This window comes from Amborella trichopoda, chromosome 6 (genome assembly GCF_054954075.1).
Source record: "Amborella trichopoda isolate Santa Cruz 75 chromosome 6, AtrichopodaSantaCruz75HAP2 v2.0, whole genome shotgun sequence".
NCBI lineage: Eukaryota > Viridiplantae > Streptophyta > Magnoliopsida > Amborellales > Amborellaceae > Amborella > Amborella trichopoda.
This window is the reverse complement of record NC_142341.1, coordinates 2835774-2852787: the sequence shown is the minus strand read 5'-3', so window position 1 is coordinate 2852787 and position 17014 is coordinate 2835774. Positions and strand designations below refer to the sequence as shown.

General features: G+C 33.3%; 1 protein-coding gene across 2 annotated transcripts; it reads right to left on the bottom strand.

The window, feature by feature from the left end:
• Positions 1–7714: 7714 nt before the first annotated feature.
• On the bottom strand, positions 7715–13782 carry LOC18434501 (putative metal-nicotianamine transporter YSL6). Of its 2 annotated transcripts, none has more exons than XM_011625159.3 (7): positions 13158–13782; positions 12358–12530; positions 11461–11558; positions 10337–10474; positions 9839–10028; positions 9032–9164; positions 7715–8776 (listed from the first exon to the last, which is right to left on the bottom strand). In XM_011625159.3, exons 1-7 carry the CDS (start codon positions 13519–13521, stop codon positions 7842–7844), a joined length of 2031 nt encoding a protein of 676 aa, XP_011623461.1. In that variant the 5' UTR covers positions 13522–13782; the 3' UTR covers positions 7715–7841. The 2 variants fall into 2 exon arrangements, with proteins under 2 accessions (XP_011623461.1, XP_006844634.1); XM_006844571.4 differs by having other exon boundaries at positions 7715–8785; positions 13158–13775.
• Positions 13783–17014: the final 3232 nt, after the last annotated feature.

Sequence of the window (17014 nt, the reverse complement as noted above, 5' to 3'; positions counted from 1 at the left end):
TCACTTTTAGCCATAAAAATTAGTCTTAACAAATTGATTTATTTCATCTCAATCCAAAAATCTTTTTAAACCTAATTTTGCATAAACACAATTAAATTCTCTTTTTTTTTTGACAAAATTAATACAGAATTAAAAAAGTATAAAATAGGATTAAAAAAGTTTTTGAATTAAGATAAAATAAAATAATTTATTGAGGCTAATTTTTGTGCTCAACAATGAATAACTGTAGAAAAGAAAAAATAAAGAGGTAAGGTGAAATATTTGAGCGTTTATTTTATACCGCTTGAAAAACAAAATAGAAAATAAATCTATCGTGAAATAATAGGGAGAATAAGGAGTTTGATTTAACCACCGCGATAATTTTTTGGTGTCATTTGTACAAGGCACCAATCTTAAACAATCAAATTAAGTTACTCTTTTTATCTTGCTAAATGATGTGGTTCAGTGCCAAAAACTTTTACGATAACCTAAAATCTATTTCTAGTGTTGATTATAAAAATTTAAAGCTCCAAAAATGGTGTAGATCGAGTAGATCTACAAATACTTAATTTTTTTTAAAATCGGTAGTCTAGATAATGTGTTAAAAGATACACTATTTTTAGGACTTGAAATCTTTTGCTAAATATCTATATGTCTTAATACCGAGATGATCAATTGTAGGGTTTTTCTTTATCGGAACAACCTTCTCACGTACATTTTTGTAGGGAAAAAGTTTGTATGAGGTTACAACCTTAAGCTGTTGAATTAAAGATGTACCTAAACAATCTATCGAAATAAGTTGTTTTAATGTTGAAAAATACTTTAATTGATCATCTCGACATCAAGATATATGACTATGAAAAAAAAAAATTTAAATTTTGAATCCCAAAAATAGTATATCTTGCAACACATTATCTAGACCATCCATTTTCTAGATTTTCATATGTTTATATATCTACTTGATTTTAACCATTTTGGACTTTAAAATTTTATAATTAGCTATGAAAATAGATTTTTCAGATGATCTTACGAATGTTTTATACCAAAATTACATATTATTATAAATTTTGGAAGTTCACCCTAATTGGATTGTTCAAGGTTGCCACATTATAGAAACTGCACCCTTTTTGTAGAGCACATTATTTTCTATATTATAAGATTGTTTGCTTATAAAGTCTTTTTCTGAGGTACTTTGGACTATTTAATAACATTTTCTATAACTTTTTGGCTAACATCATTTAATACCATCATTAAGAGTTCAGTAATGAACTAGACGCTCAGTAAATTAAGGTGCGGGTGCATCATAATTATAAGGGAAAATTATGTAAATATTTATTTTTGTTTTCATTATTATAAAAATACTGAATTTTTGGACTTCATACTAATTTCAAAAAAATAAAAATAAAAATAATGAAGCTACTCACTTTAGGCTTTTCTAAAAAAATCAAAATCAAACCAATTTCGGTTTTTGAAAAACCGAAAAATTTACATTTTTCAGTTTTTTAAAAACCAAAAATTTAAAGTTTTCCACTATTGAGGAATCGAAAAATGATTCTCTCTCTACCTCTCTCTATTGACTAATCAAGTTCAAAAACCGAATTTTAAATTTTTTTTTCTCTGTCATAAATTTAACCGACTAACCTCTCTCTCTAGTAAATTTAACCGACTAACCTCTCTCTCTCCATCTATGATGGGCAAACGAGGTCTCAACCCAAACCTTTAATGGCTTCCCTTCCTCTCTCTCACACCCCAATCCTATCTCTCTCTCTCCCCTCCATTAAGGGCACCAACCAACGTGCCCTTCCTCAACCACCCAATCCTGCACCAACTCAATCTCCCAACAGTTTTGCAACCAGCCAATCCAACCAGCCAATGCTCTCTTGGCCTGGTTCAAAGGTAAATTCGTAGCTGCAAAATGTCATTATAGACCTTCGATTGGTTTCGATAAGCCCTCTCAATATGACTCAGCTGGCTGAAGGGGAGAGACAGAGAGTTCCCAAAAAACACCATTTTTACTGTGTTATATAGAGAGAGAGGTGGAGAGAATACGTCGAGGACCCACAAAAAAAAGTTGTTTATTAAAGAACCGAAAATTTAAAATTTTTTTTTTTCAAAAACCACAATTGGTATGATTTTGGTTTTTTAAAAACAAAAAATGGGTAGTTTTGTCTTGTTTTAAAAAATTGTTTTAAAAAATTGTTATGAAGTCCAAAAAACGGACATATTAATAATAATGAAAAGTATTCAGTTTTTTTATAATAACATAAACTAAAATAGATATTTACGTAATTTTCTCTAATTATAATTTTGTGGGAGCACAGTTTACCATTATTTCAATGGGTGAAAATTTACTTGGGAGGACTTTTTTAATTTGAAATTTTAAGGGATCCACCTAAAATTACTATATTATTATTATTACTATTATTATTATTATTATTATTTAAAAGAAAGGCTTTTGAGTTCTTTCAACACCTAGATCCCACTCTCCAAAAATTAGACAGTCTACATTCAATATTAGGATATTATATGTTTGGAGGCATAGATTGTGATTTGAAATTACTTTATTATTTTGAGATTTGTTATTAGGATGAAGGGATTACATCCCGTCATTAGGGTCCTAAAGTTACTACTAATTTAGATATTACTCGAATGAGTAAACAGACAGTATGCTCCTGCAGGAACATGCAACTTTTTGGCATAAAATTGAATTTAACGAATATTCAATCTTATTTTTTTTAAAATGGATACCCTTGTTTATATTGTTAAATTGATTACGAGAACAGGAGTCTATTGTGTTATGTCATAAGAGTTATGGTAATTTCCTCTGTTACTCCCTTGGGTAAACCTAATCTAGGAGTTATTTTAGGCCCCCGAATTTTAGGGATGTAACTTTTTTATTCTAGAGATAAAAAGAAAAAAATAAAAATAAATAAAAAACATATTAAATGTGCTAAAAAAACAAATGTCATTTTCAAATTATTGGACGGCCAGATCTAAGTGTTTGAGAGTTTAAAAAGTGATTTTATTTTAAACTATTAATGATTCCTAGGTCGACCCAGAATTTCAGATAGCACTGAGTAGCTATTTTGGCAGAAAGAGTAAGCGTATAATTGTTATAGGAAGTACATATTGTGGACGTGGATGTTGGGGACAATAACGTAGATAATGCCTACCAAAGTGTAGGTATGTAATCTTACATTTATGGTAATATGATGTTTTATGGGTATCACAATATCTTCTTGTTCTTGTCATACCTTATTGTAGGGTAAGGTTTATACAAGGTGCCGGTGCACCTCTAAATTTGGAAATGTAGTTCCAGTGTCAAAAAACGGATTGAAATTTATTTTCTTTCTTAGTGATGAAATTCAAGTTCTTAAAAATGATTTGGAATCTAAAATATAGGAATACGAGATAAACACTCATAAATTTGGTAAATGGATTTCCAATTTTGCCATATCCTTAATCCATGTGCAACTTCAAAAGTTTGAAATTGCGAAAAAGGTCTAGGACTGACTTGCCTCTTAGCATGCTCAAACCCCACTTTGGTCGAAACATAAACCCGAGATAGATATTTGAACAATGAGGCAAAAGAAAGAACAATTAATGTTTGATTTTCATTCTTAGATGACATTTAATTTGGTATTAATTGGCCCTAATAGAACCTCAAGTGGACCACTTATACAAAAATCTATTATGACCATAGAGAGGAGTCGTGCTTGGTTCAATTTTTTATGGCATGTCAATATAATTTTGAGTGAGTCCGGGCATCTATTCATTATTGCACTTATCTTCCATTTTTTGATGTTGCCCTTTCTGAGTTGATGGCCGAAGAGACCCATACATCCTTAAATATTTTCCATTAGAAAGAGAATTAGATGGAGAATATGTTCTAATTAAAATGTACTGTCCTAAGACTGTTACACAAACCTCTTCTACCTCAGTGATCACTAAATAGAATGGTTTAGATATGTCCAAAGTTCGATGCTGAAAACAACTTGGACATATGAAATTTAATTCTTTTACTAAATAGAAAAAGAAGATGGTTGCCCAAAAACCCATTGCACCAAACCTCACTGCAGCACTAGCTCCATCTTATACCACCTCATCTCCAAGCCACCTCATACACAAGGTAGATATGTTTCTAACCCCACATAACAAAATATCTGCTTTGCAGGAATATAATGAGTCTTAACTTTGGGAGAGGAGCTAAGGCCTAGAGTGAACAAGATGAAAAATGAAATGGAAGATGAAAATATAAGCTCACAACTGAAAATGGAAAAGGTTTGGAAAAGAGTGCGTATATTGTTAATGCTTTTAAGGTAGTAATAAGGGCCCTCCAATAATGTCGTAATATAGAAAAAAAGAAAAAGAAAAAAAAAAGCGGCAAGGGGGGTGGCACTCGTAATATTGGACAACATCACCGAATGGTAATAAGGGCCTTCCAATAGTGTTTATACGTAATTTACTCTAAAAAAAATGAATGGTAGAGACTACTTGCTTATGACTTTTAAGTCACACCTGAATATGCAATATTTGAGTTATCCTACCGCAAGTAGATAAGCACTTGGCCACATTGAGAGAGTAGATAAGCACTTAGCCACATTGAGAAAGGATGTCGGTCTCTCTCTCTCATATGTCTGAAACTAAAAAACTATATATATATATATAAATTTCTCAACTTTTCAAAGCTGGGGTTAGCCCACTAACTTATATGAATATATGAGCCCAACGATCCATTTTGAATTTAGGCCGATCTGATGATCATAGATGTCTAGTAGTGCTTGAATTTTACTTTTTTCTCTACAAATTTAAATCACTTGAAATTATAAATGTGTGTTTTTATCATCAAGGTGCATCTAATAAAAATATTAAAAAATTATTCGCAAAAAGAAATAACCAAAATACAATTTAAAATTTTTCGGGGGTATTTTGATCAATTTATTTCATGTAAAATATTTTTTTGATATTTTTTGAAGATTCATTTTTTTTTTTATAAACACACGTCTAAAATTTCGAGTAATTTGGATTTGTAAAAAAAATAAAAATAAAATCAAACACTACCGGATATCTGTGATCGTCAGATCAGCCTGGATTCAATCTGGACTGTTGGGCTCATATGTTCATATAAGCTAGTGGCTAACCCCAACTTTTTTCACATATATATATATATATATATATATATATATATATATATGGATAATCTAAACTTCACAACCCTTCAAATTAGAAAGGTTCAAAATAGGGAGAGTTGTAAAGGGTGGATTTATTAATTTTGTTGTTTATTTTTTTTTAAAGGTTATTTTTGTGGGACAATTTTGTAAATATTACTACGAGACAAATGGTACTTTTGTCATCTTCATAAGGGTAAAGTTGAAAAATTAACTAAAAGATAATGACACTCTACAAATATCAAAGATACTAACTTCCAAAAGTCATTCTACTTTTGTGAAAATTTCAAATTTTAAATAATTTTTTAACAAAAAAGTAATGAATATTTTGATAAATACACCGATCACAATCCCTTCTAACTTGAACATTTGTATTTTGAGGGGTTGTTAACTCTAGACAAACCCATATATATATATATATATATATATAGAAAAATGAAGCCCCTATTTGAGAAACGATAAAGAAATAATATTATTAAGAAGGGAAAGCTTTTTATGTTCCCCCTACAATGTAGAAGTTCTATCCTGCCCCTACCATCCAACTGTCCATTTTTTATCAAGAGAGTTACTCACTGTTTGATCTTAGATCCAACGTCTCAAAGTATTTTATTTTTAGTTGTTTTTAATACATTTTTTCTGAATATGAAATTTGGTATGTGCCATCTTCTCATTGGGGCGCACCTATAAAAATATTAACAATAATTTTTCGATAAAAAATAATGACCAAAATACCCCTTGAAAATTTTAGGGGTATTTTGGTCATTTTATTTTATTGAAAATATTTTTTTTATATTTTTTGTTAGTGCGAGTTTAATAGAGTAATAAACATTCAAAATTTGGTGTCAAAATAGTTTATAGAAAAAAAATTAAAAATAAAATAGTGTAGAGACATGACATTGTGATTGGGGCAATCTTAGCTCTCCATTAAAAAATGGTTGGATAAAGGGGAGGATAGAACTTCTATGTTGTAGGGGAAACATATAAAGCTTTCCCTATTAAGAAACATAGGGAAATAATTAATGGTAGATTGTAGATAATTAAGAATGAGCATATAAGCCCTTTGGATTGTGGATTCATGTGTTATATGCAACCTATCTCCAAAGGGGTATGCATGGGCAAATTGGATAACCCAAGGCACCTGAACAATAATTCCAACACCCAAACAAAATACTCAAAAAAAATAATATATACAGTCTATTTGGGAAAAATATAGAAGCAAGAAAAACAAGTTAAATGGAAAATTACCAAACTACAACACTATTAAAAGTAGAAGACACATATTTATATGGTTCACTCAAAATGAACTATATGCACAGGCAAGGAACAAGAATGCATTCATTATCAATAGAGGAAATTTACAAGTTTGAAGTTTTGTAGAGATTATTTTATACAATAACAAATAAACCTTAAATAGATATTTCATCCTACATTACCTCCATCAATCGACTCTTCTCTTAGTCACTGTTGACCAAAACTGTCACCACAAAGAAATGGTGATGAAAACTAGCTCAATAAGAGGCCACAATGGTACTAATGATTGTATAAAAACCTCAATTTAAATCCCCAAACTTCTCTACCTTTTCTTCATCTTTCCTCCCTTCAAAAATGCACTTTCATGGGCTTCATAAAAGGCATTTTTCAGTGATGAAATTACCCCTCAAGAAAAGAGGAAATCTAAAATGGGGGTGAATTGCATCACCGTCCAAACAATGCATATATAGATTCTCACATTCAATATTTTAAAATCCATCGACTTCAATCTGGATGGGAATCAATCAGAATCGAACTGATTTTGGAACGGTATGTGCTCCGACGATTCCCACCAAACCAACCACCCACCCCCTCTACAAACAAAAACCCCCCTTTTATTTGTTTTTCTTTTTTTTGAAGCTTATCTAATATTTTCCTATCTTCCCTTAAATCCCCACCCCATAAATAGCTATTTTAATTTTAATTTTTTTAGTTTTAAATTTTTTTGGATCATCAATTCAAACCAATTTAGACCCAATTTGGATCACCAATCCGGCGACCCGACACTGATATATAAGCGAACGATTTTAATTTTAATTTATTTAGTTTTAAATTTTTTTGGATCATCGATTCGAACCAATTTGGACCACCAATCTGGCGACACGACACGGACATATAAGCGAACGATCCGCCCCACCAAGGGGGTTTTAAAACAGTGCTTACATATACACATGCAAACATTAAAGGGTGCAGTTCATGTATGCGTATATGAATACATGTATCCAATACACATATACATGCATAGATTGATACCAATGTTTTAAAGCTTGGTGACTCCCACTTGGACTTGCTTGAGTTAACCCACAGGATGCTGGGTGAATTTAGTCACACAGGTTTCTGAGGTTTCTGTGTTAATTTTATTAGACTCAAACCAGTCTTGTTGAGACTCAGCCGAGTGATACCAAACTCAATGCAAGCATGCACTTATTTACATCAATGTTCATGTTCATGGACAAGATGCACATGCATCCAAGTTTAGACATACACCCACATAAATCCTATATTCATGAAAAAGTAAACCCAATGTAGATGAGAAGTGAGAACAATCTGCAGTTCGGACTTGAAGATCATAAGATTCAAAAAACTGCCATACATAACTACGTGCAATGCCCATATGACCCATCCATAATCATCATACATACCCAGGCCCATATGACTATTCATTCAGCTACTTACAGAAGGCCGAAAGGACATACATATAGGAGGATTAATCTTGAAAATTGAAAACAAGGCTAAAGGGATGGACCAAATCCCGTCGCCACAGATCAAACCAGATGCAACTGGGCATGCATATGCCTCTGCATCCTTTTCATTGATCCTCTCCCAAACATACAAAATCACTGTCCCCACAAGCATATCAATCGCAAAATACGCCCCAATAGTAAAGGGTATAGCCATTGCCATAGGGATCGGGATGTACTTAGCCACTCTTTTAGGGCACACCTCCCCTACGAGGTTAATGACCAAAGCTGCAACAAAGGATCCATAGCACATCTCCAAGCAATACTTGGGAAAAGAAGAGAAGCCCTCAACACCCAATATAGCCATTCCTCTCATTATCACTGCATATGGGGCCTTGTATGGACCATCAGGTGAGCCTATATCGAAGGCATTCCAAAACATCCAAAATGTAAGAGGGGCTAAGACACAACCCCAGGCTGTTCCAATCAATTGGCTAACGAACATAGACCGAGGTGACGAATATGTAAGATAGCCAGTCTTGAAATCATTCATAAGGTCAGTAGCTGTGGAGACAATAGAAAGCATGACCCCAAATGCAGCTAAGCCACTGAGGACCCCTCCATTTGGGCCCATCCAAGAGGCAACTATGAAGAGACCCACCTTTCCATAAGTACTGCCCATATTACAGTCAGTGAGGCCACATCCATAAGAGTTGCAAAAGGCCAAGCATGGCGCAATAATATAACAGAAGAGGATCAAATACCACTTGAGAGGGGGGAATATGGTGGGAATAGCAACCATGGATATTGCCGCGAGGCCTATGTAGCCTGAGGTGGCTATCCATGAGGGTATCATGCCTTTGAGAAATGTCTCATTCCGTCCTCTCTCCTCAAGAATTGGTTTCGAGACTTCACTATCTGTTATAACTGAAAAAGTCATGTTACAAACTTGAGCAGGCAAATAAAGCTATCTTCTATGACTACCCATAAAACCAACATTGGAAGAAACTGCTTAGTTTTGCAATTTTTTGTCTTGGTGTGTGTGATCTGAATGGAGATCCAATGGGTTCAGAAAATTACAGTGCAATTTTTGTCTTGGTGTGTGTGATCTGAATGGAGATCCAATGGGTTCAGAAAATGCGCAAATAAATGGAACAATTTCAGAATAGTCACCTTGAAAAGTGTTGGTCAGAGGAATCTTGCTCTTCTTTGAGCGTTGAGCACATATTTTCTTGACTGTTATGAGTAAAATCTTGATCAAGGTATAAAGCCCATCCCCAAGGACAAGAGCAATTGTTATGAAGACCTGCCAATAATGTTTAGATCAGTAGAACTTTTTTCTATTCAATAACAAAATGGTACATGCAAAGCATACTTTATTTCACAAGTCTAGATAGCACGGGAAAATTTAACTTGGTTTCACTATGTAATTAGGCAAGGCGGTTCCATGTTTAATATATTCAGTGAGTTGCATTGGAGCCATAAGAGAATTATTTCGTTGGTGACCTGACTAAATTTCTACTCCTAAGTTTCATGGCTACATTTTCAGCCTTTACCTTGTTATGTTTTGTCTTCCCTAGCAGACCTTCAGATTCCCCTGATCCAGTAGGTTATGGTTATGTTCTTTCGTACTAGATGTTTGTTTTAGGCAAGATAATGCTTCCAGTTGCAAGATATGATACCACATCGCCACATGGTTTCCAAGATAATATTTACAAAGCTGGCAATGGTTAAGAAAAATGATGAGAGCAGCCTAATGTTAAAAATAGGACAACATTTACCGTAAGCTTTTCATATAATATATAAACTCTCCATCTTCTAGAAACCTAACTCTTCTTATTCTGAACAGATAATAGTACTTGGTTTTCTCTATTAAGCCCTTCTTTTGCTAAAATACAAAATTAGTTATCATACAAAATACCCTGAAAATTATACCCTAAGTGAATGCTAATAAAGGAGACCCACTTATATCCACGATACCTTATATCCATAGAGTCCCTTAAGGTCACTGTGATTCAGATTTGCTGGATACCAGTAACCAGCATGTTGTGAAATAAATGGCCATAGAAACCCCCACGATATTACTGCCCCAAAAAGAACAGAACAAGTAACTATATGTGGGCAGATGATACCACATCCGATATAAGTTGGATTGAAGTCAAAATAAAATCTGCATAGAGGAAAGTGACCACAACACAAATCCAAACATGTAGTCAATTTAAAAAAGCATTTCAAAGCAAAATGTATCCCAAAATCTCTTGGGGAGGTAACATCATAATCCAATGGTGCCAGCAGCGACCCATGGAAGGATGGATGGCAATGGAGTGAGAGTGACTGCTACCAGGAGATAACGTGATCCCAAATGTGGGTCCTTCCCTTCACCACCGTCCATCTAACTGGACGGTGATGATTCCACTGCACAATGTAAACCATAGTCCACTGGATTATGTTCATAATATGAGATTTTCAAAGCCTTACGTGTTTTTGAATGCTTCCAGCCCAAGACTGGGGAAGTTATCGAAGCCACAGGAGTCTTCAATACCACTGAAGAACCACTTAAAAAAAGCCCAGAGCAAGCTAATTCTGAGATATTTGCTGAGAGTGCGACCTTGATTCCTGAAACTCGAGGAGAAACTTCATATAAAATTCATGAAGTGAAACACACCATCAAGCCATTTCTATATAACAATTAGAGAAGTGAACAAAGTAAAGCTAGGAAACCACGAAGAATACCATATGTCACTAAAATAAAATCAGTACCTAAATTGATAATACTCTAGTCCAAGCATCAGGCTTCACAATATGTTCACAACAATCCCAAGAAAAAATTGACAGGAAGAGATCCTTTCTACAAAGGCTTCAAGGATTCTACTAAACAGTACAACAGTTCATGGTATCAAATCCATGCAAAGATGATCACTTGAATAACATGCTTTTGCACAAACAAAACCCCCAGCAACTAAAAAATACCTCAAAATCACACATGGAACAAAGAATGTGAACAATTTCCTTATTTTGGACAATATGGCACTATTTTATTTTAAAAGAACAATGCACTTGGAGATTGTGAAATGTATTTGTGTGTGCATCCGAGCATGTGTGCGTGCGTGCGTGTGCATGTGTGTATTTGCATGTATGTGGGTGTGTGTGAGCTAAATTTTTGAAGAAAGATGATAAAATGTTGCCCTTAAGAAATAGTGACTAAGAAATGATTTCCCATTATAGGAACAAATATCTTTCTCAATTTAATAAAATTTTGAATTTTATTTTCAAACATTTAAGAAAGGAAACTGGATTCAAAGTTTCCTAGGCACTTCCACTCTAGTTTATCTCTGTAGAGCAAGTGTATTACAATCCACAATAAAAAGAAGAAATATTTGTAGTTATACACAAACTAGAAAAGCATTGTTATCTTCATCAATAACTTTTCATTCTAGATTTCTCTGATCTTGTTCCATAGAAAGCAAAACAAGATGAACTAGAGTGTATTGATTAAACGAAATCAATTGTATCCAGAGGAGAAAGTTTCATTCCAACAGCAAACTCAAGTTTCCAAGAAGAGTAATATTCAATATAGAAAAATTCCAGAAGAAAATAATTACCTTGCAATTTCTGCACCAGAGCTTGTATGAAAACTATTTATCAACATGGCTGTGGCTGTTCCACTAGGATAAGTGAGCTTGTAGTCCAATATCATTACCTTTGGAGAGAGAAAACGGAGAAACAAACCATTTACAACACATTCATCTTATTACTGACACCATTATCAAACTCCCACACCTTTGAAACTGCATTCCAGAAGACTTCGCTGATCCTCATCATTTTCGAAAATAAACTCTTCACCATCTAGTTTTAAATGGATGTCCGAACTTTGAAGAGAGAAGGCTGAGACAGCTCTAAAAACTGGATTTTAATTGCGGTCTTCGAAAAGAGACTGCATATATCTGGGCCTTTACTTTGCACTTTCAGGTCTCGATGATCACAAGAAAAAAAAAGTTGGGTAAAGTGCAATGGCTGTGAAAATGAGCTTTAAAGCTCCTAAAAGTGAGTAGATGTGCCATAAATGAAGCAGAAATCTTTTGGGTTTCCCCAAGGACGAAGATTGATAGATTTGGTTGAAAAGCTATCGCAATCAAGTTATACCTAATTACTCCCTAGATAGAGGTGACATTGAATAGTATGTATGCTGCTGGGAAACTGGTCGTTGGTTCATTTTCACACACCCACACACGTAACGAGAGAAAGAGAGAGATCACTTTCACAATAAGGTCTAACAAATCAAGCAAGGAAAGGAATAGTGCATCGGAGTCGTCACCAATCAATGAAATGAATGGTGATGGCGAGAGAGTAGAACCTGCTGTTGGTTCTGGGTTTTGATCTGATAATCCACCCTCTCCCAATCGCCATCCATCAATTTAATTGACAGCTATAAACCCCAATGGACCATGATTTCTTGTAGAAAAATAAATTTTACAAAATTGTTTCCTTAGTGCACATACCTTCTGGAGTGGAACAACACTGAACAAGCCAAGAAAGCTAACAGAAAACAAGAATCCAATCATCCACCCCAACGATGGATTTTTTACATCTTCTTGTCTATTGCCCTGGTAATCGACTCCAATAAGTTCATATGTCCTCTGATCCATGGCTAGCATATATGACCCAAAACCCCCTGTTGAAGACATAACAAAAGAATTAATCGAAAACAAAATAAATCGAAGTTACTAATCATAACCTCAGCAAAATAATATAATACATTTCTAATCTCCATCACAAGATAGATTCAAATGAATATATGGCACAAATAAATACATCTCATTTGCCAATTTCAATTTCTAGCAAATACATTGAAAAGATTAGTCAACCGAAATGAGTAGCAGTTACTAGTTATTATCTCAAAATGTAATGCATAGACCCAGTACAGTATCAGTTAAACTGGTAAATGCTATTTCGTGCGGTCAGAAGACTTCCATGGCTTCGTCAACAGAATTCAATTTACCCGCAAGTCAAGCAGACAAGCACCAACTGGGAATCTTTATACCAGTCAAGATACATTTCCTTTCAATGAGATACAGTTTTCTTGATAATTTGGCAACTGATGCAAAATTAAAGAGAGACATAGAGAGCATGCGAGTTTCGGCATTTCTCATATTGCTTCCCTAATAATTAAACATAGAGACAGAATATGGGCTTTCATAATTCTTAAAGTATTATTCTCAAAAGAACAAGAGCATGGACTCTTTCATAATCCTCAAAAACGATTATCGAGAGAGAGAGAGGAGAGAGAGAGAGAGTTCACCAGCGGAAGCAATGCCACTGCAGGCAACAATGCAGGTCTGGATAACAGTGTTTTCTTGCTTCGTAAAAGGAGTAGTCCAAATACCCAAATGGGATAGAAAATCAGTCCATGTCTTGATGAAGAAAAAACCCAACAAACCAGCAGCTACATTAAGAGTGGGAATTATCCCAACTGTGAGATCAAGCTTAATAATAATAACACAGAAGAGAACTCCAAGAATAGCACCAACAAACAGGCTTCTGACGGTAATCTGGTCTTGCCACGGCTGTATCTCCTCAATCACCTCGATTTCATCTCTAATATTTTGAGACTCACCCAACAAAGCCTCTGAGATCTCCAATCGTCCAGTTTCTTCAGTACCCATCTCCAGAAACCAGAGGTAGGTGGCAAAGTCTAGAGAAACAGCCTCATATGACTGGTTTTCAGGTCACTTTCTACCAGGAGAGAGAGAGAGAGAGACTCAGTTTGTTTGACACTCATCTGACGCGAGAGAGATAAGAGTGAGAAAAAATGGATTTGGTTGCTTTGGTTTGACACTCATTCGACACGAGAGAGACAAGAGTGAGAAAAAATGGATTTGGTTGCTTTTGTTTGACACTCATTTGACACGAGAGAGACGGGAATCGGCGAGACCGTCCAGTTAATCGGCGAGTTATGTACGAAATTATTATTATTATTATTATTTTTTTAGTAAATCATGATAGCTTTTTTTTGTAATACTTGATCGATTTTTTTGTAATCCATGATCCAATTGTTTTTTTTTTTTTTATAATCCATGATTAAATTTTTTGTTTTTTTTTTTTTTGTAACCCATGATAGAATTTTTAGTAATCCATGATCGAACTTTTTGTAATCAATGATCGAAATGTTTGTTTTTTTTCTTGTAATCCATGATCGAATTTTTTTTTTTTTGTAACCCATGATAGAATTTTTTGTAATCCATGATCGAATGTTTTGTAATACATGATCGAAATGTTTGTTTGTTTTTTGTAATCCATGATCGAAATGTTTGTTTTTTGTTTTGTAATCCATGATCGAATTTTTTGTTTTTTGTTTTTTTTGTAACCCATGATAGAGTTTTTTGTAATCCATGATTGAATTTTTTTGTAATCCATGATCGAATTGTTTTTTTCTTTTTTTGTAATCCACGATTGAATTTTTTGTTTTTTTTTGTAATCCTTGATCGAATTTTATGTAATCCATGATCGAATTTTATGTAATCCATGATCGAATTTTTTGTAATCCATGATTGAATTTTTTGAAAATTTGTGATTTTTTTTTTTTAATCCATGATCGAATTTTTTTTTGTAATCCATGATAGAATTTTTTGAAAATTTGTGATTTTTTTTTTTAATCCATGATCGAATTTTTTTTTGTAATCCATGATAGAATTTTTTGAAAATTTGTGATTTTTGTGTTTTTAATCCATGATCGATTTTTTTGAAAATTTGTTATTTTTTTTTTTAATCCATATTATTCAAAGAGAAAATGAGAGAGATGATGATTATGAGGCTACCCTATCCCCGTCATATTATTCATATATCGAGTCCCAACAGCAACAGTGTAGGGATGAGCACGACAGTGCAGGTAAGCATGAATGATGGACAATCTTCGGGGATTTTAGATTGGGACACAACAAAACACTAACACTCAGGGAGTTGAGAATAGTCAGACGCCTGCTAATATCGATGATTCATTTTTAGATCGAATCAATGAATTGTTAAACAAATTCAATCAATGGCACCAGCGTGACCAAGAAGAACAATAATGTCGTCTATCATTTTATTTTTACATCATATGTTACTAATTTTATGCTTTATTGTAGTCCATGTATGTTGATATACTTATTCCATGATAATTCTATGTTTATCGTTTTGTGTGATGTAAATTAAATGCTGAATGGCGGTTCATACAGGGAAAGAACATATCAATATTCGCATATTCATTCAAAAACATGAAAATTCTTAATGGAGTACCCTCATTTTTTATTGAATTATTAAAAAACAATATTTTTAAAAGAATTTTAATAATTTTTTTGGATTTTTTTTAAGCTTTATTCTGATCGATTCACCCGATTCCCGATCCGGATCGGTTTTTTGGAAGCCCGATCCGGGTCACCGATCCGTTTTTTAAACCATTGATTCGATAGTATTCTTTTTAAAGCTTTAAATTTTTTAATTAAAAATAAAATTACATTTTAAAACTATCATAAAGATTTTTAGTATTCAAACATCTATTGAAACTACCTAAAAGTGTATTTTATTTTGATTGTTTAGAGCGTTGGCCTTTAAAAAACCTTCACATCAATCATCTCGACTTGAACATTATGATTTTGAAAACAAATTAAGATTTCAAACTTTAAAAGTAGCATATATCTTAATAAATTATCTAGACGTCTATTGTGCACTAAAAATAAGTATTTATAGTATTTATAGATCCACAAAATCTGTTTTTTTTTTAGTTTTAAATTTTATTGTTAGTGTTCAAAATTGATTTTTGAAACATCTTGAAGATTTCATTACTGAAAGTGTTTTTCAGACCGATTTGACATGAAGTTTTATTTTGTTTTCATCCCCTCAACTCTCTCCTTCATTAACCACCGTGTTCTCATTGTCTATTGAATTATAGAAATATTTCCCCTTCAGGTAAAAGAAATACAATGCCTCCTTGTCTGTAATGGTTCGCCTATTATAAAAGAGCAACGTCTTCCAATAGATCTTTGAGGTGCACCTTAATTTTTCATTTTTAAAGTTGATATAAATTTTTTATTTTATTTATTTAGGAGACGCATATTAATTTTTTAATTTAAAGTTGCAACTTTATATAAAAAAAGAAAACATCAAACAACCTTAATAACAGGGGAACAAAAAAGAAAGTGAGTTTGGGGTGAACCGTGCTGCAACTATATCATCTCCAAACGGTTCGGTCCTAACTGATTCTTATCTAAATAAGCGATCAGGATAGAAAATTGTCAAGATTTAAAACACTGATGTAAACTACATGCCCTCAGGTGTATAGCATACTCAAGAAAAAACTCACCTCGCCCATAGAATTCTAGCCAAATCGGATCTGGCAATATAAGACTCACACAAAAGGGAGCATCCCATACGTGCAAGCAACCTCACGCCAAGGAAAGCCCTCTAATTGATCATCTCGATATCGAGATATATGAATATGAAAAGAAAAAATGTTTTCAGGTCCTAAAAATAGTGCATCTTACAACACATATCTAGATTGCCAATTTTCAATATTTTCATATGTTTATAGATTCACTTGATTTTAACCATTTTTAGAGTTTAAAATTTTATAATTAAAGATAAAAATACATTTTAAAATAATCCTAATAATTTTTTACACTAAAATCACAAGTTATTATAAACTTTGGAGGTGTGCTTTAATTGGATTGTTTAAGGTTGCAACCTTATAGAAACCACACCTTTTAGATAATACATGTATATATTTAATATATATAATATTTTATTTTATTTTTTTAATTTTTTAATCGGGTCCAAGTTCGATAACTTCAGGTCCAATTAGGTTTGGGTCCCATAATTTTTTTTGGGTCCAAGTTAGGCTCCAGTCGGACCTGACCCAACCCATTACCACCCCTAGTTGTATACCTTTTCTTGGACTAGATTAGCCCTAGGTTTTGTTGGATGGACCATCTAAGTCGTCGACATTTTTTGTTCATGTGCACAAATTTGAATGGGAAGTTATACGTACATGATAAATAAATTAAAAAAAAAAAAAAAAGAAAGAAAGAAAAGAAAAAAAAAAAGAAGGAAGGTAAATGTGAAAATGGCCATTACATGTAAAATATAAAGAGTTTACATAGTTGAAAATTTTCGATTTGGATT

Coding starts and splice junctions, on each gene's coding strand:
- LOC18434501 (XM_006844571.4), bottom strand. CDS start 13,521: ATGGGTACTGAAGAAACTGGACGATTGGAGATCTCAGAGGCTTTGTTG. Junction 10,475..11,460: donor TCTGGTGCAGAAATTGCAAG/GTAATTATTTTC, acceptor CTCGAGTTTCAG/GAATCAAGGTCGCACTCTCA. Junction 9,165..9,838: donor AGGGACTCTATGGATATAAG/GTATCGTGGATA, acceptor CATTATTGGCAG/GTCTTCATAACAATTGCTCT.